General features: G+C 35.7%; 1 protein-coding gene, 1 long non-coding RNA gene and 1 pseudogene across 2 annotated transcripts; all 3 read left to right on the top strand.

Moving 5' to 3' along the window:
- The first annotated feature begins 292 nt into the window (after positions 1–292).
- On the top strand, positions 293–9,315 carry LOC113079975 (mitogen-activated protein kinase kinase kinase 15-like; annotated as a pseudogene).
- A 4,976-nt stretch (positions 9,316–14,291) lies between these two features.
- Positions 14,292–16,495, top strand: LOC113079974 (C-C motif chemokine 20). The gene is made up of 4 exons (XM_026252221.1): positions 14,292–14,454; positions 14,895–14,997; positions 15,766–15,843; positions 15,951–16,495. Exons 1-4 carry the CDS (start codon positions 14,385–14,387, stop codon positions 15,988–15,990), a joined length of 291 nt encoding a protein of 96 aa, XP_026108006.1. The 5' UTR covers positions 14,292–14,384; the 3' UTR covers positions 15,991–16,495.
- Positions 16,496–25,565: 9,070 nt separating this feature from the next.
- Positions 25,566–26,154, top strand: LOC113079976 (uncharacterized). The gene is made up of 3 exons (XR_003281783.1): positions 25,566–25,694; positions 25,801–25,920; positions 26,044–26,154. It is a non-coding gene; the product is annotated as an uncharacterized LOC113079976 (long non-coding RNA).
- The last annotated feature ends 47 nt before the right edge of the window (positions 26,155–26,201 follow it).

Below are 26,201 nucleotides of genomic sequence, written 5' to 3'. Positions count from 1 at the left end.
TCCAGGGGTTGGATAACTCTTATTTCCTGACACAAATAGACCTGCGTTCCTTCCAGTGTAGTGAGTGATTATGAGTCCTGGTCACTGGTAACATGATAATGTCTTCTGTGGGGAGTAATTAGATTAGCATAGCGTCTGAGACAGGAGTGTGTTTGTGTTTCATTAGCGACTGCTGGAGCGTCAGAGCAGGTGCGCTCATCTATCCTCCTCCTCGCCTTCCACTCTCATCATAATCACTTCTGCACTTCTCTCCTTGATTTTTTATTTGATTTTGTTTAACATCCTGTCACAGCACATCTTATCTCATGAAGTTCTGCTTTTCCCTGTAAATCTCTGTCCAGGCACGTTACAGTATATGGCCCCTGAGATCATCGATAAAGGGCCTCGAGGTTACGGGGCACCTGCTGATATCTGGTCCCTGGGTTGTACTATTATAGAGATGGCAACAGGCAAACCTCCTTTCCATGAGCTGGGAGAACCACAGGCTGCCATGTTTAAGGTATAAATATTTGTACTCAAAAATATGAAGTAGTCTGTTTACATAGATTTTGATTTGATTAAAAGCAGAAAGTAGATTTGTAAGTAATAATTAGAAAAAATGTGTGTGTGTGTGTGTGTAATTTATTTATTTATTAATTTTATGTAAATTAAAAATGTATATTTACAAGGAAAATAAAACAGAAAAATTGGGGTTTGTTTCAAATATGGACAATAACAAATCAAAAAAGTGATATAATCAATTTAATAAATGTTATCTTTTTATTTAGGTCTTTACATAAGTATATGTAGGTGACTCATGAGCCCATGGAGATAATTTTGCTTTATAATCTAGTTTTTTCAGAAGATTTATATTTTTATGCAAATACAGAAGATAATCAACCAAGACAATAACAAAACTGTATTAATAAAAAATTACATATTATTGATATGAACATCACAGTATGTTTTTAAATACAGATTCAATGGTTTTTGATTGCTTGTAAAATATTGTATTTTCATATTTTTGATAGACTATTAATCAAAATCATCTCCTCCATTGGTCTCTGTTGTCTTTGTACCAGGTGGGCATGTTTAAGATCCATCCGGAGATCCCAGAGTCTCTTTCGTCAGAGGCCAAATCCTTCATCCTTTCCTGCTTTGAGCCTGACCCAAGTAAACGAGCGATGGCCGCGGGACCTGCTCAAGGATCCATTCCTGCGTCAAAACATCAAAGGCAAAAAAGAACAAGATCGCTTTCAAACCCTCAGGTAATGTCGAACATGCTTTCTGCAGCTGTGATAATACTGCGACCCGGGGTGACCCTTCTGGTCACATCCATGGTGTGTAAGGCATTGTGAAAGAGCACATAGAACATTTTTTTCGCAGGCAAACATGCAGAGCTGCCAAACCCCCCATAGCCCAGCATGCCTGCATCTCGCCGCTGTCTGGGATACTCATAACAGGCCCGAACTGCCCTCAGCCGGCCTCTCGCAGTCCAGATTGAACTTACACAAGAGATGGGTAGGAACAACAGGACTTGGGAAAGGGGAGGAGACAGAGGACAATATGGGGGCTCACACCACCTTCACAAATGGTTTCCACCCAGCCGAACATGTCAGCTATATCCCGCTGCCCATGAAAAGCATTCTCAGGGTGTGGTGTTTCACACAAACACGTGCTCTGCTTTCTCAGAAAATGCTCAGTGTTTTCTTTGACACTGACACAGAAGTGAGCTAGTTAGCTGCCTACTGCTATCCACACCCTCATTTAACCTCATAAGTGAATTAAATTAAATACAAGTTAAACGTATGGTCACAGTAAGACTTTTTTATGTTTCTGAAAGAACCCTCTTATGTTCAGCAAGGCTAAAAAGGCATGCTATTGTGAATTTAATGTTTATTTTATTTTTGTATATTTAATAATGTTATTTTTTGACACTGAAAACCAGAAGGCACTTGATCCTTCAGAAATCTTGTTGATATTATATCTTTTTTTTTTTTACAGGATTCTTTGATGAATAGAAATTCAAAAAGAACAGCATTTTTAAAAAAAAAACATATAAATCTTTGGTAACATTTTAAATGCATTTAATGGAACTTGTGATCAATTGAATGCCTAATCACTGAATAAAAGTATTAATTTATTTCAAAATAATAATAATAATAATAATTACTGACCCTGAACTTTTGAACAGTAGTGTATAATTAACATTCATTTTGAATTTCTTTTTTCAGGTTATTGCAATGCTTTCTTTGTAAAAGGATGCATGTAATTCTGCATTTAAATTTGGTTACGTTTCCTCTTCGGAGGAGGCTTCGGAGCAAAGAAAGAACTTTGTAAACCTGGTGTCTTTCCAGTTTTGCCCAAATATTAATAACTCAATATCTCCTTCTCCTTAATGCCACCCAATCGGCTGCTTTGGCTTGGATTCTCTGTGTAACAGTATGGCAAGGTTTGTATCCTCATCTATGTTCTAGGCCTATGTGTTTTTATCTATCATTGGTGTTTTGCTGGTTACTGGTGATTGTGTTGAGTTAACTGTATGCTCTTTGTGCACTCTGATTGGTTCATCGTGTCATTTTTTTTATTTATCTCTTCTGTTTTGCTTTCTCTTCTCTGTGGTTTAATATTAATTCAGTTACAATGTTTTAACTTATCTTGGAAGCTTTTTTGAAAGAGTCTATTTAATTACTGTGGGTAACATTTTACATTAAGGTACCATTAGATCATGTTAGTAATGCATTAACTAAAGTTACAATATTTATTCATCTTTGTTAAGACTTTGTAAAAGTCTTTTTCATTATTTGTTTCATAATTTACTAATGTAGTTGACAAATATTAACAAATCAAACCTTATTGTAAAATGTTGCCATATTGTGTTATATATTATTGTGCTATTATATATTGTGATGGAAATATCTAGTGTATTATGTAAAAAGCGTCAGTTAAAGCTTTAAGCTTTAATAATTTAATCATCACTAATCTTAATCAGTTCAATCTCAATAATATATAATATTATCTGATTTAAAACCCATTTATTGTTACAGTTTATTTTTCTTAGCTTCAAAAATGTGTGACTTTAGAAGTGACATATAAGTGTGTTGTTTGTATTTAATTAGCATTAGCATTGAGCGTAGGTCATTGGCCTGTAGGGGGCATGATTATTTATTTATTTCTAATATAACACTACTCTTGCACTCAAAAATTAATATTATTATATTATATTATTATTAACTTAAGGGGAAAAAATAAAAGCCAAAATCTGTCTGAATGAATGTCTTAGAGTGCATATGTGTTTAAACACACGTGACCCTGCATGTTTGTGTTTTCCTCCTTTAGACTACATTCGCAGTGTTTCATTGCCAGTCCAGCTGCAGACGGAGGCCACAGGGAGCAGCAGCAGTGAACCGGGCTCCGTGTCTCCAGACTGTGACTCCAAACAAGACGTGTTCTTCGAGAAGAGAAAACGCTGTAGTTCAGAGAACTTCATCAAGCCACCCAACTCAAACTTCCTCAGGTGAGCTCAGAAGATGAGCACTAAGGTGAACACAGAGCCACAGGCGTCCTCAAACCGGTCCAGACGAGTTTAGGTTATGCGCTGGTCAGCGAAAGCTGTAAGTGTGTATATGTATGGGCCTATGTGAGCGTTGGATTAGCGTCTGGAATGTTAATGATGTGACTGTGTTTACGGAACTCGAGTATCCGCGGCCGCTTCAGCTCTCAGACCAACAGTAAATCAACTTCCTGGCAATGAAGTGCTGAGGTCTGTCCTGACAGCTAGCAGACTCCTTGGAAACACTGTTTAATTAACGCACTGGAATGAGGAGACAGGTGTGCAGCGCCGTGGTTTCTGGGCAGGTGTATGTAATGAGATAATGCCTTTTACAGCAGGTACTCTCTGGTTGCTCATAAAATAATCTCATGAACACTTTATGGACCACTTCTTCACCTCGGTTTCAACGCGCACACACACCAAATCACAGAGCTGTCACACATTAACCACGTTTCCTCTTTCCTCTAACGAAATCATGATTTTTAATCACCACTCCAGATGTATTTATACTTTGGCTTCTAAAGATAACATTGACATTTATTTAAGATGAATTAATGTTTAACATGGTTAAATTCAGTTCGTTAATTTGCCTAAACTGACATTTAAAGCTGTCAGAAATCACCTATGAGTGAAACACACGGTTAATAAAACCACCTTTCTGTTTTAATTATTATTATTATTAAAAATAAAAAAATCTTTATATTTTAAAATTATTTATATTTTTATTTTAGATTATTTTATTGATTTTGGATGATATAAGAGATTTGTGATTTTATATTTATTTTTTTATTATCGATAGCACTGGAATAATGGCATCAGGAATAAAATTTAAATTATTATTTAATATATATAAATTTTATTTATTTAAAAAATGTCATTTTATTTGAAATATTATTATTAAATATAATTTTATTTATTGCATTATTGATTAAATAAATGCAGCCTTGGCGAGCGTAAGAGGCTTCTCTCAGAAACACTGAAAAAATCCTACCGACTCTAAACTTTTGAACAGTATTGTACTGTACATAATGTTACATCTGTTATATTCATATAAAATGTGCGATTCAGTGTTCCAGATGAGAGTCCTACAGCAGAAGACCGCAGTTCTCCAAGCCTGTTCTGATGAATACAGCGACTCTGGCCTCTTCCTGCTGAAGAAAGACAGTGAAAGACGTGCCATACTCTACAAGGTCCTCAATGAGGACCAGGATAAAGTGACCTCCAACCTCATGGAGAACCACATCCAGGTGTGTATCCCTGTGTGTTTGACTGTGTGTGTATATGGTATGTCGTAATCACACACTCAGAACTCTGTTCTTGTCTTTTAGGGTCAGGAGGAGCTGAAGTTGTCAGTGGACCATATCAAACAGATCATCTGCATCTTACGGGACTTTATACGATGCCCTGAGCGACGTGTCATTGGCAACAACCATCTCCAAACTTAAACTTGACCTAGACTTCGACAGCACATCAATCAACCAAATCCAGCTGGTTCTGTTTGGCTTCCAGGACTCTGTGAGTGGAGTGCAGTGCAGTATAAATATATTGTTTTTGAATGCTACTTTGAACCAGCATGCACATTTTCCTACCCAGACATGAGACACTATTAATAAAATCCTATTTAGGCTGCAGTATATACTTTTAGAAGTCGCATCAGTCCAAAAATACGTCATGATGAGGAAAAAAACATATATAAGTCGCACTGGACTATGTGGCATTTATTTAGAAACAAGAGAAAACCATTACCGTCTACAGCTGCGAGAGGGCGCTCTGTAATGCTCAGTGTAAACTACAGGAGCAGTGAGCAGCATAGAGCGCCCTCTCGTGGCTGTAGACGGTAATGTTTTCTCTTGGTTAATTTCTCTTAGTTAATTCTCTCGGTTCATGTCAAATTAATTTTGATAAATAAGTCGCACCTGACTATAAGTCGCAGGACCAGCCAAACTATGAAAAAATGTGCGACTTATAGTCCGGAAAATACGGTAAATTCATTAAAAAATATATTCCAATGGAAAAACTGTTATTTCCCATTTAAATATTTTTTTTACAAAATTTTATATTTTTTACTATATTTCGATAAAAAATTTAGTCTTTGTAAATGTAAGAAGTCCTTTAAAAACATTTCAAAATCTATGTTACTTCCCTCTTTTTAATTAATCTAATTAATTAAATTATTTTATAGAATGATTTTTAGATGAACCATGCACAGATCCACTAAGAAAGACTTTTATATTTATTTATTCAACTTATTACATTTTTGCTGATCTGATTTATTCCGGTTTTTATTTTACAGCTATTTATTTTTCGGCATCCTGACATATTTGGCTTTTATTTATTATATTATATTGTATCTTCAGTTTATTTTATAGTAAAATATTGTAGAAATCTGATTCAAGAAGCTACATGATTGTACATTTTATTAGTGCCTCTTTCTTGTGCTGTCTCAGTGTATCATTGTCCTCCTCCTGTGGTTTAGTTTGAGAGTGATGAGATTAGTTTTCTTCTTTCATCACTGTTTTTTGCAGGTAAATAAAGTGTTGAGGAACCACCACATTAAACCACACTGGATGTTTGCTATGGACAACATCATCCGACGGGCTGTACAAGCAGCTGTTACCATTTTAATTCCAGGTGTGTATGTGGGAAAGTGGGACAAAAACAGAGAAAACAGAAAACGTGTTGTTCTGATGCTTTTGCACCTGTCTCTCTTCTAGAGCTCCAGACACATTTCGGGCCTGCATCGGAAAGTGAAGGTGCAGATAAGGATGCAGATGAAGTAGATGAAGAGGATGATGGGGACTTTGGATCAGTGGCGCGTACGACGCAGGAAGATCAAGCCCTCACATCTGGAGTCAGCACCCTCAGTTCAGTCATATCCCATGAGGCTCAGCGGCCACAGCACCCACTGGGAGCCCAGCTTGGCCACCTCAAACAGGAAACCAGCAGGTACACACTCTGATTCCATAAAAAAAAAAAAAACCACTCACCGTTATTCTGTTTAAGACAGTTAAATATAAACAGTATACAACATACGCTTCTGCCACCCCCTCCAATGGTGAGTGAATGGGGGAAAAATACTCAAAATATTGACACACTTGTAAATATTTGTTCCCGTTGTAGATCTGCACTTAACATAATTTCCTACAAATATACACAACAGTTCAACAGCTCAATTTTATGTTTTCGAACGAAGTCTCGGAAAGCTCACCAAGGTTGCATTTACTTAATCAACAATGCAATAAAAAAAACTGTATTATTCTGAAATTTTATAAGGATTTATTATAAGCTTTTTCTATTTTATTCCTTTATGGAGTTTTATGATGTTTTTTAAACGTGTTCTGTCATTTCTTGTTGGATTTAGTCAGTGAAATGTGATCTTAGATGACTAGAATGTGTTCATAATGCTTGAATAGTTTGCGGGAGAGTGTCTCAGTGTTAATGTTGCCACTTCAGGCTGCTTGAAGAACTGGTACAGAAGGAGAGAGACTATCAGCAGGTACTGAGACAGACTCTCCAACAGCGGGTACACGACATCGAGCTTATCAAGATCAGACAGCAGCCTGCTGCAGGTTAGTTTTGCAACTGAATCACACACATGGATTGATTTAGACTCGGTTATAAGCCATTTACTCTTGTCTTTATTTACAATGAAATCATAGTATGCATGTGCTAAGGTAAAAGGGAATGTGTCAACTCACCTCTATCTGTTTTCCAGTATCCTTTTGTGACCTCTAGAGTTGTTTACAACCAGTTTATAGTACAAAGCAAATACAAGTTCTGTTAAAAGAAAACTAGTGAGTCGCCGTGCTGTCTGCTGCCTACACAGGCAACTTTCTAAATAATACAGAACCCAATAAGTGACTGATTTCAAATGTGAATGCAAGTCTTAAAATGCAGATTTTGACATCTGTGCATTAATGTTCATATATCTTTCCCTTCGCACTCAACAGAGACATCATCAACCCCCTCTATATTTCACATTGCCACCCATCCAGAACCTGACAAGAAGCTGACTGACTGGCTGAAGGAGCAGGGTGCCGACTCTGAGACCATAGATAAGGTGAAACATATCAATCTCCATAAACACTGCCCGTATTGTCTTGCAAGATGACTCACCATTTGAAAGTACCATAAATAAATAAATAAATGGATGCTTCATGCCAAGTCCTTGTGGTTTCTGTCTGTGTTTGACAGTTTGTTGAAGAAGATTTTACGCTCAGCAATATTCTTTGCGATGTTACCCAAGAAGACCTGCGCTGCCTGAGGCTAAGGTGAGGACTTTATTTGTACTGTAAATGTTTGTCCTTTGTATAAAGCAGCCCTAATTATTTAGTCACCTAGTCCAACCTTAAAATGTAATAAGTATAATAATATTAAATATAATAAATGACTATACATTACAGCTCATAGGTTTGGGATGGGTAAGATGTGTTTTTGAAAGCCCTGTGAAATATTTATTTATACGTTGACAACTGATATTGCTTAATATTTTAGTGTTCCTGTAGCTCAGCTGGTAGAGCATTGCGCAAGGTTGTGGGTTCGATTTCCCGTGAACACATGATAGGTAAAAATTGACAGCCTGAATGCACTGTAAGTCGCTTTGGATAAAAGCATCTGCTAAATGCATAAATCTAAATTAAAAATTTAGTGAAAACCATGATTATTTAATGAATAGAACATTTAAAAAACAACATTTATTCGAACTTTCTTAACATTATCCAATCCTTTACTGGGACTTTTAATCAGTTTAATGCATCCTTGCTGAATAAAAGTTTCAATTTCCTTAAAAAGAAAATCTTACAGACCCCAAACTTTAGATTTTATTTATTTATTTACTTAAAACTTTTATTAGTGCACATTATAAAATTTTAACCCCAAATCATTAGTCAGGAAATTCGCAAGAATAAAGTACTAAGCAGCTTTTCCATTTGTTTTTCTTTAAATGATTACGCTGTGTGGGTAAACATGCCCTCTACTTTTTAGACATTTAAGACTAAAAATTGATGGCTTTAGTTAATGAGTAGTTGAAAACTGTCTCCCAGTTAGTTGGAGTTTAATGTGAGACCAAATATTCTTTATAGGGTTCAAATCTGGATTCCAGCCAAGCAAAAACATGATTCCAATGGCCTTCTCAAGCCACTCATGGTTGTCTTCGCAGTGTAGACAGGAGCATTTTCTTTTTGAAAAATAACATCTGATTGTTCATCTTTAGACAACTTCTCATTTGTGGGAATCACACCATTCTGAAATATTCTTTCATACTCCAAAGCATCATCCTCCATGCTTCACTAAATATATTCACTATTGTATTTCTCACCAGATCTTCAGACACCGCTCTGCTGCATTGCATAACCTAAATCCACCGAGCTACTCTGAATCAAACTTCCTGTATTCTGATGAAAACTTTGTTCCGTCTTCGATAGCCAGCAATGGCTTTTTAAGGAATGCATTTGATTAATTCTTTCTGACTTCCTTTAAAGTATTTTGTGTTAAGACCATTAGAAGCTTAGTGTTCAGACATTATGGGCTAGGCACTTTTTTCCCAAGATTGAACCCTTGTAGTTACTCGTTGTCTCTTAGAAAAAAAGTCTGCAATTAATGAAACTATTTAATTTATTTCCCACTATAGGGGAGGATCGCTATGTCGCATCTGGAAAGCCATTCAGAGACACCGTAACAAAGGGCTTAGAAAGGAAAAAAATGACGAGGGAAATTCAGAAGGATGAGAAGCAGCAGGAAGTTGACCGACACCTGAGCCAGCAAAATACATCCCTATAATGAGAAAACCCTTACTGGCCCGAACCTTGTAATTATGTCACGCTCTGCCCCAGTTGAACATGTTTACTTGTCCTTCTGCTATGATGTAATGTTTTTGTGCTAATTTTAGTGTATGTTTTCGACCTCTCCAAGTTTTACATCTCATTTCCATTTGATTTCAAAAGGGAAAGCCATGAGGATGTAAACGGCTCTGTTTGGGAAATTCTGCACTTTCCACTGTTTACACTGCCAGGTAGCAATGGTAGTACCTTGGGAATGGGCCTAAGACGGCAGAGCAAACGGTATTACCTGCTTAATGTACTGTAGGTAGACTTCAGATCATGCCATTTTAAATTATAGAAAGTCTATCTAAGTTTCTGTTTGTTTAATCTTAACCAATCTTGAAAATGTGTTATTCATATTACGTTTTTTGAGGGACGAAATGACCTCAGACCTTTTGGACCAGGGCTAAGAAGCCTCTTTAGATGTATTTTGATAAGTTTAGATGTATTTACCCCAGTATGTAGATAAATAAACATAAACTAGTCATAACAGTTGCTACTTGAGTAGCACTCAGTACATGTACTTCAAGAGTTGCTCGACTATCATTTTTTTTATAAAGATGTGCAAGACTAGTCTTGCTAAAAGCAAACTATTTGGGTTTTTTTAACTGCCAGCCACATTCCACAAACATGTATCCTCTTTCTTAAGAATGCAGTGGCCTATTGTGTTAGAAGCAGTTCAAATTCAGGTTCATGTTGCATTTCTACAGTCTGTTACAGATCTACATTATGAGCTGAAGATAGAATGGATCAAAGCACCGGAAGTGCTGGTCCCACGTTCACAGATTCTTACAGTAGGCTATATATATGTTTGTTGTTTTTTGTCTAACATTTCAGACGCCGTGTTTGAATGTTTATGCATTGTACGGGTTGATCTAATATGGGAAAGATAGCATTCTAGGCACCAATGATCCATCTCTGAGACATTTTAATTATTTATCTGCTGTCTGTACCAAAAGTGATGGGACGATGAAAGATGTCTTTCTCTGACTTTTGACTTAAATGATTTGTATACTGGATTTTCAGGCTGTGTTTAAGACAAATTGCCAACTTGTTTCTCTGAATTGCAAAACACTTCGGGTGAATGAAGTTCAGACATGCAAAAGACTCTCGCTCCTGAGCTTCTGTAATGGCTGAAACAATTTGTTTTCCCCATAAAACTTCACATGGCAGTTATTCATTAAAACAAGTCATCTGCATCCAAATATCTGACATAGTTTAAGCGATGGAAAATGTTGCAATCGCTGGGAACGTTGTCAAGATGAAAAAACGTATACGTTTTAAATCAGTAACGATTGTGAATGAAATGGAAATGTAATATTTTATAAGGACTTAAATACTGTTACTGTAACATTTCCTGTTCTGTATCATGTAAAGGCAAGTGTTTTCTGTCAATTTTCAAATGTGTCTCTATGAGTTTTTTTGTGTGTGTGTGGGTGTGTGACTGAGTTTACTGTTTTAGATCCAATAGCTTATTAATATAAGTAGGCTAATGCTTTCTGCTGGTGTGATATGATTTCAACGTTACATTTGCACATTTGTGCAAATACATTTAACCTCAACTGTTCTCTGGAAACACGTCATGTTATGGAATACATCTTAGTTTTCAATCAAAACATGAAGATGATGATTTTAGATAAAGCTGAGATAAAACCGTTACAGCCATACAGCTTAATTCAGTCTAGTTTCTTTTATGTATTGATATCTATTTTATTTTCGGTGCAATCTCATTAAAAAAAATTAAGCAAAAAATCATTCTGGTTAAGCGATTCGGCCATGAATCTGTGCTTCACTCATCCGACAGGTCACAGCGGTTCTTGATTTAACAGCACGCGATATGGATTGGAAAAAATGCTTGGGCTTGGGCCTCAGAAGAAAGTGCACGTGCCAGGCAACAGATATTTCTATAGTTTTAATTCTTGTCTTTCCGGATCAAGTTAAAAATGAGTGACAAATGCACATAGGAAATGCAGAAAGTTTGGTTCTGTTTGCAGGTCTCATTGTGCGCCCATTAGCCTAAATTGATGTTTGCAATATAAAACAACGTTGACCAATGCGTACTTTCTTTTCAGCGAATCTAATTTAAAATTAATTTTGTTGTTGTTCAAATCAAGTTTATTTGTATAGCGCTTTTTACCATACAGATCGTTACAAAGCAACTTTACAGAAAATTATGTTTCTACAATATTAGTAGTAGCTAGCTTATGGTGGTGACTGTCAGTTTGTGCACGTTTGACAGGATTTTTTAGAAAAAAATAATACAAGACGTAGTCAGCTAGACGATGAACATTATTAACATTATTAATTAATAATTATTATACATGTAGCAATAATTGTTAGTTCTGTTTGTTGATTCAGGGTTATTGTTGATTCATTGTTGTTGTGCATGATGTAATGTAATGCATGATGTTTTTCAGCTATCCAAATTAAGTGGTTATAGCGGAGAGTTTTTTTGGGGAATTTACGTAGGAGGGAATTTTACTCTCGCTTTGAACAGAGGTTTGATTATGGACACAGCCAGAGGCGTCATGCCCATTCAGAGAGAGCACACAGACCCTCCTCAAAGCGCGGGGGCAAGTGTAGCTATCATCGCACTGGCTCATAGTTGCAACATTAAGGACTGAAAGAGAATAAACTCACACTTTGATTTATGCACAGATAATACAGCCCCAGTACAAACATGCGTGGAATTTCATGCTAGCAAATAAACGATAGTCTATCTGTATGAAAACATCAGGGTGCCTACATCAGACAGAAAAAAACATGCAAGTCATTACATGAAAGAATATACACGAGCATCCAATTATGTGGACTGTTGCATTCAAATTGACTATAACTTGGAACGGTGCCATTGTGTATTTATACGTATTATAACTAAAATATATAATAGATAGACTAACTAAATGCATCGTGCTGGCCTCCTACGTCACTTTAAAAGGATGCAAGCAAATTGTTGATCAGATTCATCAGTTATACCCAAGTTAAAGTTGAACGCGCAAGTCATCTGTGTGACTCAAACCATTTTATGAGAAGTTGTTAACTGAGTTATCCATGCTGCAAAAATGTGTGGCATTCAAAAAACTGTCATGGAAATATAGTTGGTATTCAAGCTATTTCAGCAAAAGATAAACATTAACCACGCAAGAAGTGTGCTGCAAAATGCCTTTATCACAATGTTGCTGGGTTCTTGCTCTTACAATGAAATAGTTCATCCAAAAAGGGGTCTTTTTACAGAGGTGGCACTGAAGAACCATTTTGTATTCCTCAAAGAACCTTTCAAGAAAAGGCCTTTTCTGCTATAAAGATAAGGGAAAAAAGGTTGAAAGCATCTGCAAACCACAGATGATGATGAAAAGCCTTTATTGCGAAGAGTGTGCTTTTAACAAATGTTTAAAAACATTCCCGCTCAGCCACAAAAAAAAGGTTATTCCAGACTCGCATCAAGCTAACACATATATTCATTTTAAGTGTTCAACTGATTGCATGAATCATGCAGTCTGTGCTTTTTTTACATGTTAAAATACATTTAATGGCACTAAATATGTTTTATATATTATGCATATTAAATTGTATTATGTTAAAATAAATATATACAATATAAATATATTTCACAAGTAAAAAGCAAGCAAACTTAAACTACTTAAAAATAACTTAAAGCTGAACAAAAACACTCAAAATTGAAATGACCTCATGCACGAAAACAAATATTTTGAATGTTATTTAATCTTGTTCTAATTTTATTTCTACAGTAGCTTACGTCAACATCCTGTGGTGTCTACGTAACTCGTGACCGTATCATCGTTTTCATTTGCAGAACATTTTTAAAATGTTTTCCTGGGTGCTATTTTTAGCTCTGAATGACATCTAGATTTAGCACTTTGCTAATTTTAGACTCCTGCCTAAACAAAATACATAGAATTATTGGAAGGGGGAGCTATTTTGAGCACATTCAGATGCAAAATTGTTCACGTTTTACCTTTATTCAAAATATCTAAAGGTCACATCCAAAATTAGCCAGTGCTATTTTTAACCCTTACTACAGTGAAATGTATTTATAACCCTCACTGTAGTAAGGGTTAAAAATAGCACTGGCTAATTCTCATTAATTTCTACACATTTTACCCACATTGGAGAATAATGATATCCATCCATTTAGTAACAGAAAGCTATAGTGTTTGCTTCATCAGCACCATCACTTCAATCCTCTACTTTTCTCTTCTTCTCCTGCAGATTCATTCATTCAGCACTCTATATCATTTTCTTCATTCACTCACATGTAACTCATGTGATTTTCACTGATGAATTAAATCATGTGTGTTGGAATAATTATAGAATCTTTGCACAAAGCAGCAGAACTGCAATGAAGAAATGGCAAAATCATTAGGATATTAAGTAAAGATCATGTTCCATGAACACATTTTATGCATTTCATACTGTAAATATATACAAATTACATTTTTGATTAGTAATATGCATTGCTAAGAACTTCTTACGTAAAGATGTTTGCAAATCTTTTTTAATCTATAAATATTTAAGTAATGGATTCTTGAATTCATGAATCAGTACCTTGATTGATTGTATGTATTTACAATGTAGTTATAATCAGGCATGCATTACAAAATATTCATAAAGGCCTGTCTAAAAAGACAAAATTTGAATAAAATGTTTCAAAAGTTTTACATTAATTAATTAATTTGTAAATGAGTGTTTAAATTAGTTTTATCCAGCACATGAACAATATTTGACCCTTCCCTGGTTTAACATCGTACACATCAATCATGTTTTTATGGAAGCAGGAAGTAGATGAATGTTCAACTGTTTTAAACACCTGCTCCGAGCGTAGAGATCAAGTTCACATGCGAAGAATTTCGATGGGGCGTGAACATGAATTCCTAAGGTGGGGGAAATCCCAAATGAAGGGTTTAAATCGAGTGCTCATCAGTGAAGTCCAGTCAAAGCTCTTCAGAAGCTTCTCTGTGTGGATACCGATCACTTAACAACACTTAAACACTTTCTGAGCTAGACTACTGGAGATGGCTCACCTTAAAACCTGCACCTTGAGTGTCCTCATACTCATCGCCTTTCTCATGGAGACCGATGCAGGTGAGTGAATGTGAACTGAATAGATTGTTTAAAACACCATTTTGCTGAATATGTTAATGATCCACCAGCATGCTGTTATTTGTACGTGCTGTAAAAATGTGTTGTTGAAAATGCAAATGCAATTTTTTTTTGTAATACATTGCATCCAGCAGTACTTTCAGTTTAAAAAATTGAAGATTGTGTTTTGTGCTCAAGGGCACAAATTTAGTATGATGAAAGATGGATCTCGTTACCCGTTCTTTGGGCCTTTCCTAGCTGAACTGATACTGGAAAGCTTTGTATTAGCAGTCAGTGCAAACCAATGCATGTAAAAGTCCTGATCAAGTTACTGTTACAGCAGATACAATACAGTTCACTATTGTTTTTATTTTAGACATTAGTGGGAAGTCTGAAATTGCCTGTAAGTATGTGTTCTTAACTCTTTCCTTCCTGTTTCACAGGGCATTGCTGTCTCAAATACCGTAGACGGCCTCTTGACTGTCGACATCTGAAAGGCTTCGATATCCAGAAAATGACTGGCCGCTGTGATCTTGCAGCGATCATGTAAGACATATTTTTGCATACATGTTTGATGAAACTGTAGACATGGAAGATATCCATTTGTATATATAGACATGGCAACTATCTATCTCTCTATCTGTCTATCTATCTATACATGAATATATACTGCCACTTTCAGGAGCCGATGGAGCCATAATAATAAGCAAAACGTTATACATTTTAAACCCTCTAAATTCCAAAATAAAGATATATATATTATGCTCTTTATATATAAAATATATACCTTGATTGAAATCTATTTATATAAGTTAAAATTGTAAAGACATGGCATTTATGAAAGTGTATATGTGAGCGTGTGTGTGTATATATATATATATATATATATATATATATATATATATATATATATATATATATATATATATATATATATATATATATATATATATATATATATATGCACACACTTTATATAAGTTAGAACTTTTATATATTTTATATATTTAAACCTGTATTACAGTTTTAACAAATCTATATATTTTTTTTAAATTTTGCAAAATTGACGTATGTCAAATTGTGAAGAAAATATTTTTATAAATCTAAATATTTTTGTTGTTAACTAATTTACAATTTTTTTTACCAAATTCCTATACATCAGTGTTATTTTAATGACTTTTAAATAGATCAATTATTTATATTTCTGTCATGTTCTGTCTCGGAGAGTTTAACATGATAATATACATAGCAATGTTAATGTGCAGATAATGTTGTCTCTGGCGCTAGAGTTCATCGTCTTTTATGATATTGCAGCTTCCATACAAAAAATGGAAAATTTGTTTGTGCTGACCCGAAACAACTTTGGACACAGGACAGAGTTGAGTGCCTAAGGTATGAGATTGTTTCTTATCAATCACTAACATAAAATGCTGTCTTACCAAATATTATATCCTTCAGAAAATTAACTGATGGAAAAAAATGGTCTCTGTGCCCTTTAGAATGAAGGCTGCAGAAGTGAAGACGGGTGGTGGTTTTTAATGCTTTAAGAATGCATAAATGGAGAGGCTGTTCTGGAGATGGTTTTTGTTTTGTTGGACTGTGTCCCTCTTTGATAAAGAGATCTTATATTCTATATATTGGCATCACTTAATTGCACTTTCTTGTACAGAGTGTTGGTAACTCTTTTTTATTGAGCTGTTAACTCACTAAGTCAGTTCATAATTATTATTATTATTATTTTACTAATTCAAATACTATTTAAATATCACTTGTATTGTAATGTATTCACAGGAATTATATATGTGATATTGTTCACAAATGGTCTTAAGGGAGCATGTATTTTTGTCTGTATTTTGGGGAATGATTTGCCTATCCCTTTGGTTAGTCATTGATGCCCTCTACTGTTAAAGCAATGCCAATATAATAAAGTAGGAAATGTTTTTCCACCTTAAAAAAAAGTAATAAACATTTTATACAATTGTATAGAGATACATAGTTTTTTGTTTTATATTACAATTCTCTTATATGTATTTTTTTAAATAAAGGTCCTTAATTTCACTCTGCGTGTTTTGTGATGAACTACAACTCAGCATTACAATGTCATTGTCCTATGTGTTTCTGAATTGTGGTCCATAACATTTGCACCCATATGGAAACACAAACTAATTATGGATTTTCGGGCCTCTGGGTGGTGTTTTTAACTTATTTATAAGGGAAAACATTTCAGAACTCTAATTATTGAGATGGGTTAACTGACCATCAATTGATGTCTTAAGAAGCAAAAATATGTGTCTGTAATAAACAAATACATCTGTTAAAGGTTTTTAGGTTTTGGGTGAACTATTAATTAACATTCAAAGCTGGTGTAACCATCAGAACAGTCTTTGAATAAAAAAAAAAATAATAATCTATAGCTTTCCATGTAATCTAACACATCATGTGTCAACAATGAGGTGCATACATGAAAACATAAAACCAGCACATTTTCAAGAGATAACATATTGATAAAAAAAAAAAAAAAGGATGACTTGGCTCTAGTCCGGTCCAGAATTGTAACCTGTTAAAGACATTTTGCTACTGATGGTGTTGAATTGCTGAACTGCGCTTAATTTTCTACAGATCTTCTTTTATTTAAACCAATGAGCTAATCTCTTACAACTATCCAGCTGATTAATTTAATTTGGTAATACTGTAGCAGAACATCCTTGTCAAAGAAGTGCCCTGCTTGTTATAATGACCTGCACAACAGCAAATCTTCTCTGATCTGCTATTTCATTGAGACGAAACCTTTGCTCTTCAATGTGCGCTTAATAATCTAAACATAATTGGCACATGAGTAAAAAAAAAACTAAAAGAATAAAATGAGGTTTTATTCAGTACTTCCTTTTTCTCCAACGGTTTTGTCTCTAAGCCAAAAGTTTTCATTTCAGTGGATTTCATAAAAGCAAAACTTAACTGATCTCCTGTTTACCTCAGGACAATATGTGTGCTCTTTAGGATATAAACGCAAGTGCAAAGTAATTCAAAGTCATTTTCATTTTTGTATTTGTTCATTTTTCAGTTTTGGAATTTTGAAGAATTTTCCAAATCTTACCACATATCACATAATAAAATAAATACGTGGACAGGATTTATGAGAATCCAAAAAGAACCAAAAACAGGTCCTGCAAGTGCTTTACAGCACAAATACTCCAAAGGTAAAAAGGAACGAATACAGCTAGGAAATTTTCGTTCACCACTTCCTTCTTTTCCAACAGTTTAATAACTCGGCCAAAGGTCTTGTTTCCATTTGAACCTTTGAAACAGACAACAAGGTAAGCTTATCACGCACATATGTTAAAATATATGATTTATGGTACAAAGACAAAAAATAGAATAGAATTAGGCCTACGCTGTTTTTGGGAGCTAATAGGCCTAGTATGTATAGCAGAAGGACACAAAAGGTTACTTTTATTATAATTATTATTTAACACTGTATTATTATTACTATTCAGAATTATTAAAAATAACAAATTGTAACAGATTGCCGGCTCCCCTTAAAATATGAGTGCGCCCGCTCCGTCCTGCACCCCAGACAGAGATGCTGTCTCTTCAACTACTCCTTTGAATGAAGACGTCAGTGGAGGTGAGCACTCATTAATAACAGGACCTTGTAAATTATGTTAATAACATATGTCAGGGCTCGAAATGACCATTTGCCCATCACTGTATGGAATGGGAGAAACAGTCAGTCAGGAGAGTAGAGCTGCACAGTTCTGGATTAATTAACAATCATGACTTTCTTTTTTCTTTTCTTTTTTAAATACCATGATTCTGAACAGACAACTAAATAAAATAGCATGTAATTTAATGTTCTGCCCAAATTTTAATTCCTGCAGTCTATTTATTTATTTACTTATTTATTTTGAATTGTTTATTGCAAAATCTGCACCTCTTCTGTGGCTATTGGCTGATAATAATAATTTCATAATGATCCTTACGCTGTGAAGTCAAGCAGAAGTTAAGTGACAGGGTGCAAACACTTCTTACCCATTTTTCGGTGAACTAAGAATTAGGAACACATTAAGAAAATGTTAAAACCCAGCTAAAGTAATTTTTGTGATTTACTTGTTTTTGTGTGTGTGTGTGTGTGTGTGTGTGTTATTTTTCTACATAAAATAATCCTTCATAAGGTAAGCAACATATGTGAAAATGTAACATTGATATCTTTAATATTGTCTGCGTACGGCCTTGTAAAGGACTGAGATCATATAGTGACAATAATGGTTGAAATCAAACTTTGATGCTTGTCATTTCATAATTAGTTTTTGAGACTTTTTTGGACTTTTACAGAGTCACATCTAGGTTACCCACTTCCAGACACCACTACACCTCATATCAATATAATGTTAATTAACATTCCTTGTGTAAAATAAAAAGGAACCAGCAGCAGACCACAGTCTCTCATATCCATAAAATTACTTTCATTGGGTCAAATAAAAAGGAACCAGTATTACATCACAGTCTTGACGGTTAACCTGTAAAACAGATGAGCCAAATCTTACTAGAGTTACTTTACACCAGTACATTTTGTAAAGTATTTTCAAGCCTACATCTCACCGCCTGATAATACCAGCACTCAGAAAGCTAGAAAGCAGGGTTGCCGAGTTTTCACAACAAAACCCTCAGAAGTAGACCAATCTCTTCGAGGGAGAAACCCCGTTAAAAATCACGTTCCGGGATGGGGGTGGTTGGGGTAAAATAAAGTTTTTTGCTGGGATTCCCCGGTAAATTTCTCCTCTCATGGGCTATATATAGAGTGATTGGGGTCGCTTCAACCTGCAAACATGAAAAACTACCCGAGGCAACACCGTAGCCCATTTCATGATTATGAGAACATGATTATGACAAATGTACAGAGACAAATTATATAAAATGCTGTTATTGTGGTGGTCCACAAAGCGCAGTATATGGAGGATGTGAGGTAGCCTACAAGTTAAAGCAAGAGAAATCCAGAAATACAAGGCTGTGCGTTATCTACTGTATGCTGAAGCAGTGAAGGTTTGTGACAAGGACAGGAGGAAAGAGATTAATGGAAAAACCGAACAAGATTCAAGGAACATACAAAAAGAAGCAACAAAAGAGTGCCAATGTAAACATCCTAAAAGAGAGTTCTCTAATAATGACAAAAGAGAACTTTTTAGCCTTTATTGTCAAGGTGATTAATAACAGCTGTGTTACCAAGTAGATCAGCTAAGATCAAGACCATCTTAGAAGCTGCATCTGAGTTTCTCTGGTATCTATGGAATTTCAGCAAACACGTTACATGGTATCCTCACTCGAGCAGCTTCTGTAGAAACTTCCCAGGTACAGTATCTGAATAGATATATGGGGATAAGCTTTATGCAGTGCAATGCAAGGAGCCTTGTAGCAAATGGACAAGAATTTTGACAAGTTTGTTTTAGATTTAGAATATGAACAAAATGTTATTTGTGTTCAAGAATCATGGCTAAATCTTCAATTTGTATTACCAGGATATACAGTAGTTCTGTCCGGAAAGATAGAGAGAGTTCACCAGGGATGTGGAGTAGTTACTTTTTTAAAAGAACGAACTGTATATAGGGAAATAAAAGAGGCAATGGATAATGTGTGGTGGTGGAATTGTTTTATCAAGAAGAATCAATTGTTATATACACACACTCACCTGAAGGATTATTAGGAATACCATACTAATACTGTGTTTGACCCCTTTCACCTTCAAAACTGCCTTAATTCTACATGGCATTGATTCAACAAGTTGCTGAAAGCATTCTTTAGAAATGTTGGCCCATATTGATAGGATAGCATCTTGCAGCTGACAGAGATTTGTGGGATGCACATCCAGGGCACGAAGCTCCCGTTCCACCACATCCCAAAGATGCTCTATTGGGTTGAGATCTGGTGACTGTGGGGGCCATTTTAGTACAGTGAACTCATTGTCATGTTCAAGAAACCATTCTGAAATGATTCGAGCTTTGTGACATGGTGCATTATCCTGCTGGAAGTAACCATCAGAGGATGGGTACATGGTGGTCATAAAGGGATGGACATGGTCCGAAACAATGCTCAGGTAGGCCATGGCATTTAAACGATGCCCAACTGGCACTAAGGGGCGTAATGTGTGCCAAGAAAACATCCCCCACACCATTACACCACCACCAGCAGCCTGCACAGTGGTAACAAGGCATGATGGATCCATGTTCTCATTCTGTTTACGCCAAGTTCTGACTACCATCTGAATGTCTCAACAGAAATCGAGACTCATTAGACCAGGTAACATTTTTCCAGTCTTCAACTGTCCAATTTCGGTGAGCTCATGCAAATTGTAGCCTCTTTTTCCTATTTATAGTGGAGATGAGTGGTACCAGGTGGGGTCTTCTGCTGTTGTAGCCCATTCACCTCAAGGTTGTGCGTGTTGTGGCTTCACAAATGCTTTGCTGCATACCTCGGTTGTAACGAGTGGTTATTTCAGTCAAAGTTGCTCTTCTATCAGCTTGAATCAGTCGGCCCATTCGCCTCCGACCCGTAGCATCAACAAGGCTTTTTCGCCCACAGGACTGCCGCGTACTGGATGTTTTTCCCTTTTCACACCATTCTTTGTATTATAATCCATGTAAAAAGATTTCTTTAAATTTGCTTAAAAGAATAGAAAAAAATAAATAAGGAAATTATGGTGTGGTGATTTTAACGCACACAGTTGGTTATGGGGGAGTAAAAACGTTGATCACAATGGGGAAATAATATAACAATTTATGGATAATAGGTCATTAGTATGCTTAAACACAAGAGAAGGTATAAGGTTTAACTTAGTAAAATGTTATCATGTAGCCTATAGATCTAACTTTAATTTCAAATGGAATGGAATAAAATTGTGAATGGAAAGTATTTAGTGAGAGTAATATTGGAAACGATCATTTTCCGTTTTTTTTTTTTTTGTAAATGACATGTAAATAGTAATGGTAGTAATAGGGAGTGGTAATTACAATGGAAAATAAGGTATGAGAAAAGCAGATTGGAATTCATTGACTCCACAACAGCAATGTACAGTAGGTGGCGCTATACAACAAACGGTTAAGCGCCAAAAAACTAAAGAAGAAGAAGTGTGTGCGTGCAGACTTTCACCGGTGCTGTGGCGAACGAGCGCGAGGTGCACATAAAGAAACACAAATTCGCATTTACAAGTACCGACAGCGAAACGTACACGGGGGGGGAAATTGTATTAAAAGGAGCAGTTTTCTCATCTAAAAGTAAGTACTTTGCGTTTTTGTAAACCATTACGTTTTAGCTTTTATGAATGAGCAGGATGGCCTGCACTGTGTGACAGCTCCGTGATAATGTCACGCTGTCAATAAACTTAACGCCATGCTGTGGGTTAATAAATAATTCAATTCAATTAATAAATAATTTCATTGCTGTTTAAGGATATTTTGCTATAATGGTAATACGAGCAACATGCACATTACTTATGTGGTTAAATCTAAAAATATCCATTGACCGTCACCTTGCAGATAATTATGTAGGCGTAAATGAATATACTTTGTCCAAAACTGAAGTTCAGTTTTATGTTAAATGAATGTCTATCTTAGCATGACATAATCTGAATTGATTGTTATTTGTGCTAGAGTTTATATAAATGATTTCTCTATAAGAAAAAAAAAGGTTCGGATTTCGCCACGTGCGTGTGAACAGGAAGTGCTAAAGATCTTTGACCTTCAGGTGTTCTCTAAATGATTCGAAATAAAAAATGTTTTTTGCTTTTTATTGATATGCCAGCTACTTTAAAGATAAGTTACAAATATTTAAATTGTAATTTGTCTTTGCTGATTTACAAAATGTAACTTCCTTGTAAGTAGCCTTGTGTTCTGGAAATAAGAACATTGAAATATTTAGTTTTAAGTTTTCAGTGCTCTGCAAGAAGTGGTTTATAACCTGATTTACAATGGAAATCATTATGAACCATCTTCCAAATCCGTGTCTGATGTTGGTTGTGACTCTCACATGGTCTTCATCAGTCACAGCACACCCTCCTCTTTAGTGTGATGCACTCAGGGGATTTGACCATGTGCTTAGGGAGAAGATCTTCATTCATCTGTTTAATTGAGCTTGAACTGCATTAATGCTTGCGGACACAACAATAAGCCCCCACCCCGCCCCCCCCACTGGGCCATATCGATATCACATATCCAACAAAGTACTCAAAGTATTTCAGCATCCCCCTGTTATCAGATCCCTTTGCTTGCAGAAGAAATGAATCAGGGCTGACTTCGCATTAAAGTTTATTACTTGATTTCAAACTTATGTATAATTATTTTTTCCTCTTAAAGGTTGTTTTTTGTTGAAACGTGATGAATCCTGGTTTGTTCAACAACCTTTAAGTATAATCACAGACATATCAAAGTGTCGTCAATGACACAATATAAAAAACGACGACGGTGTTTTAGGTGTCCATTCGTCTCAAATCGTATTTATTTATTCAGAAATTGTCCTGTTATTGTTTTAAGGAAGTCTTAACTGTAAAACTGTCCAGTGGATCCGCATACCATTGTAGTGTTGCAAGACTGAAAATGCTGCCAATTGTAAAATCAGGTTGTAGGAAGTAGCTAGTCTAAACATGCATACCAACACTTCCTGTACGCAAGAATTGAGGAAAAAAAGGTATGTAATAAACCCTCAAAGTGGCATTATGAGGAAATATGTCTTGAAACCCAACTGTTTTGTGGAAAGGTTTCACTAGTTTTATTTTTACAAAAGATTGCCGCAAAATGTACGCTTTGTTTTTCCCTCCCTTTAAAATCGTTTCAGTAGGGACACTAAGATTTAAAGTACACCCGTATTTCACAATTAGTAAATATTTGTGGTGCACCATGTTGCATTATCAACATTGTTATAATCTCCGTATTGATTCTTATCACTGCTTTAAACTAGCTCTGGAGCCTCGGTAGAGGGTGGCTCTGGCTTTTGGATGGTGTTCAGCGAATCAAAGACTGTCTTTTTTTCAGTGGATAAAAACATTTTTGGACTTTTGAACAAGGATGACTGTGTTTATGAATTCAGAGACTTCAAAAAGAGCACTTCGACTGACTAGGAGCCTGTGTTGCTAAAGATATTTTATCTCTTTCGTTTCAGATTCCATGGAAGGAGCAAATTGATTCAGGCCAAAATGAAGTTTTCGAGAATAGTAAGTGCTTTTTTTTAACAAACGTGTTGTCTTTAAAAATATTATATTTTTTAGTACTTTAAAACTGCTGTACTGTATACATTTCTCTGGAATTTGGAGCCTCTTTTCTCCCCCCTCTGTTAATAGGTAAACAGTCGCTCGTACACACCGGTTCAATCATCTCAGAATCCTGATGGAGAGAGCAGCCATGTGGAGGTGAAGCTTGCTGTGGATGGTGAGGGAGGAAATGGATGGAATAGAACAGAACAGATGCAACGTGACACGTACACAAGACCCAGTCGTTCTGAGCCATGGAACAAGTGGAGGATTCTGGTTGGGCTGGGTGTAGTGCTGTTCATCTTCTGTGTAGGTGAGTGTTTTTGCAGTTTTATCCAAATGAATATCATGCAATCATTATTATGTATTAATGGGCCCCTTTGACATCCATTTTTAGTTTGTCCCCAAATTCTGCTTTCACGTTGTATGTAAATATTAAGAAACTCAAATTGAAATCTATATATATATATATGACTAGAAATGATCTTCTGTTTGAAGTGAGATTTCATTGGATGCTAGGGGACAGTGGTCAGTTTGAAACCCCCTGTGAATTATCAAAAAAAATCAAGCGTTTCAATGAGCCATGTAATAAGTTGGTTTAAGGAGATGTAACCAGTTTCAAGTGCTTATGTGAGAAACCACACATAGTTTTAACTTCTTCTTTTTAACCCTGTCCCAGGTTTGCTCATTGGATACTCTACCCACCGCAAGTCTGAGCCTGCTACCTGCTCTCCAGGAGATAGTGAGATCAAGCAGGACCCTGAAGATTCACCTTATCAAGAAAATTCCACCATTTTACTCCACCTTGTTTTGGATTGGAGTGACCTTGTTAAACTTCTGAATGATAAACTGTCATCTACATCCATTAAAGATAAATTAAGGTAACTGTAAGTCATTGAATATAATTATTGCTCTTGTGGAGCATTGTTGATTTTAACATAAAAACAGTTTGTGATGGCATAACTTTAAATATACACACCTGTTATTGAACTTCGCTGACTTTCTGTTCCTCTCCCATTAAATTCAATTTCTGCATTTAGCAGATGCTTTTATCCAAGTGACTTACATTGCATTCAGCTAACAATTTTCTCCTAACATGTGTTCCCTTAAGAGATTATTCCCAGGTCCGACGTACAGCAGGATCAGCTGCAGATAATAAGATAGCTGATAATATCCCATTGACATTTTCATGAAACAGAATATGGACCCCTGGGTGGATGACACTTTTGTGAAAACTACAGTTCCTAACAGGTCAGTATCAGCTTACATTACAGCAAAATCAAACCTCTCAGGAACACCACTAGAACACTCTACACGCTGCACTGCACAGTCAGATGCTAACATACACTAAACACTCTAATCTCTGAATACAGCAAAAGCTGCATAGCAGCACTGCAAATAAGTGTGTAACTCTCTAGAAATCTCTAGTACAAACATATCATGACATGCTTACAAATGCATAACACTAAAAGACATTTTGAACACAATAAAAGCACATAGCAACATGCTGAGAACAACACAATACACATGGCAACAAGCTAACATGCATATAACTAATTATAGAAACTCCAAACCGTAAAAAACCTAATAGCAACTCGCTTACAAATTCAAATCATGCTAACAACTGTCAGAACACCTATTAAAAACTGTATAGCAGCATGCTAACAATCATATAACATGCTAAAACCACACTGAATACAATAAAAAACACATGAATTTGCACGTAACTTGTTAAAAACACCTGAACACAGTAAAAACCTAATTCAGCATGCTAACAAGTGCACAACACAACTAAAAATCGCTCTAAACACAATAAAAATGTAACCAATGTATAACATTCTATACTTTAGCATACGAAATCATGGTTTTTAAATCTTTCTTTGGATATGTTATTTGTAATTTGGACTGTATGTTACCCTAATAGCACAATCCAAACAAAGTGTACTTTGGTGAAGTGGAGATCGGAATTCCAAAAGGGTTCCTGGCTTACAGTGAAACAGGACGTAGAGAGGTGAGCCTTCCTCTTCCTCTGCAAGAAAAGCTTGCCTTTCTTTAAAAAATTTTTTTTTAGTCAGCTTAGTGCAATGGTTGTTCCATAATTGCAATTATGTTCACAGGGTAGAGTGGTGTACGCCAACTATGGTGAGCTTTCTGACCTGCAGAATAAAGAATACAAACTGAATCTAAATGGATCTGTTGTACTGATGAGAGCTGGAAAAATCAGCGTGGCTCAGAAGGTGATTCATGAGTAACGGTTCATCTGATCTTGTAGTGTTTTCCTAGAGACTCGAGGCCAAATATAGTAAAAATCTGGTACTTTTTTGCTAGTGCTTATCAAATTATGTTTGTTACCGTTGTAGGTTATGAATGCAGCTAAAATGGGTGCCGTAGCAGCTCTGATCTACCCAGACCCAGCTGACTATAAAACTATGTCTTTGGATGCTGAACTTTATGGACATGTAAGTTACGCCAAATAATGATAATTTATATGTTTTAGTTTAGGTTGTTTATATTGATT

Source organism: Carassius auratus, unplaced genomic scaffold, assembly GCF_003368295.1.
Source record: "Carassius auratus strain Wakin unplaced genomic scaffold, ASM336829v1 scaf_tig00030044, whole genome shotgun sequence".
Lineage (NCBI taxonomy): Eukaryota > Metazoa > Chordata > Actinopteri > Cypriniformes > Cyprinidae > Carassius > Carassius auratus.
Note: the sequence above shows the minus strand (reverse complement) of the source record. Positions and strands in the feature narration are given on the sequence as shown.

Bases quoted from the DNA above. Each gene is read 5' to 3' on its own strand.
- LOC113079974 (XM_026252221.1), top strand. From the start codon at position 14,385: ATGGCTCACCTTAAAACCTGCACCTTGAGTGTCCTCATACTCATCGCC. The intron at 14,455-14,894 runs GTGAGTGAATGT...CCTGTTTCACAG, and splicing joins TCTCATGGAGACCGATGCAG to GGCATTGCTGTCTCAAATAC. The intron at 14,998-15,765 runs GTAAGACATATT...ATGATATTGCAG, and splicing joins TGTGATCTTGCAGCGATCAT to CTTCCATACAAAAAATGGAA.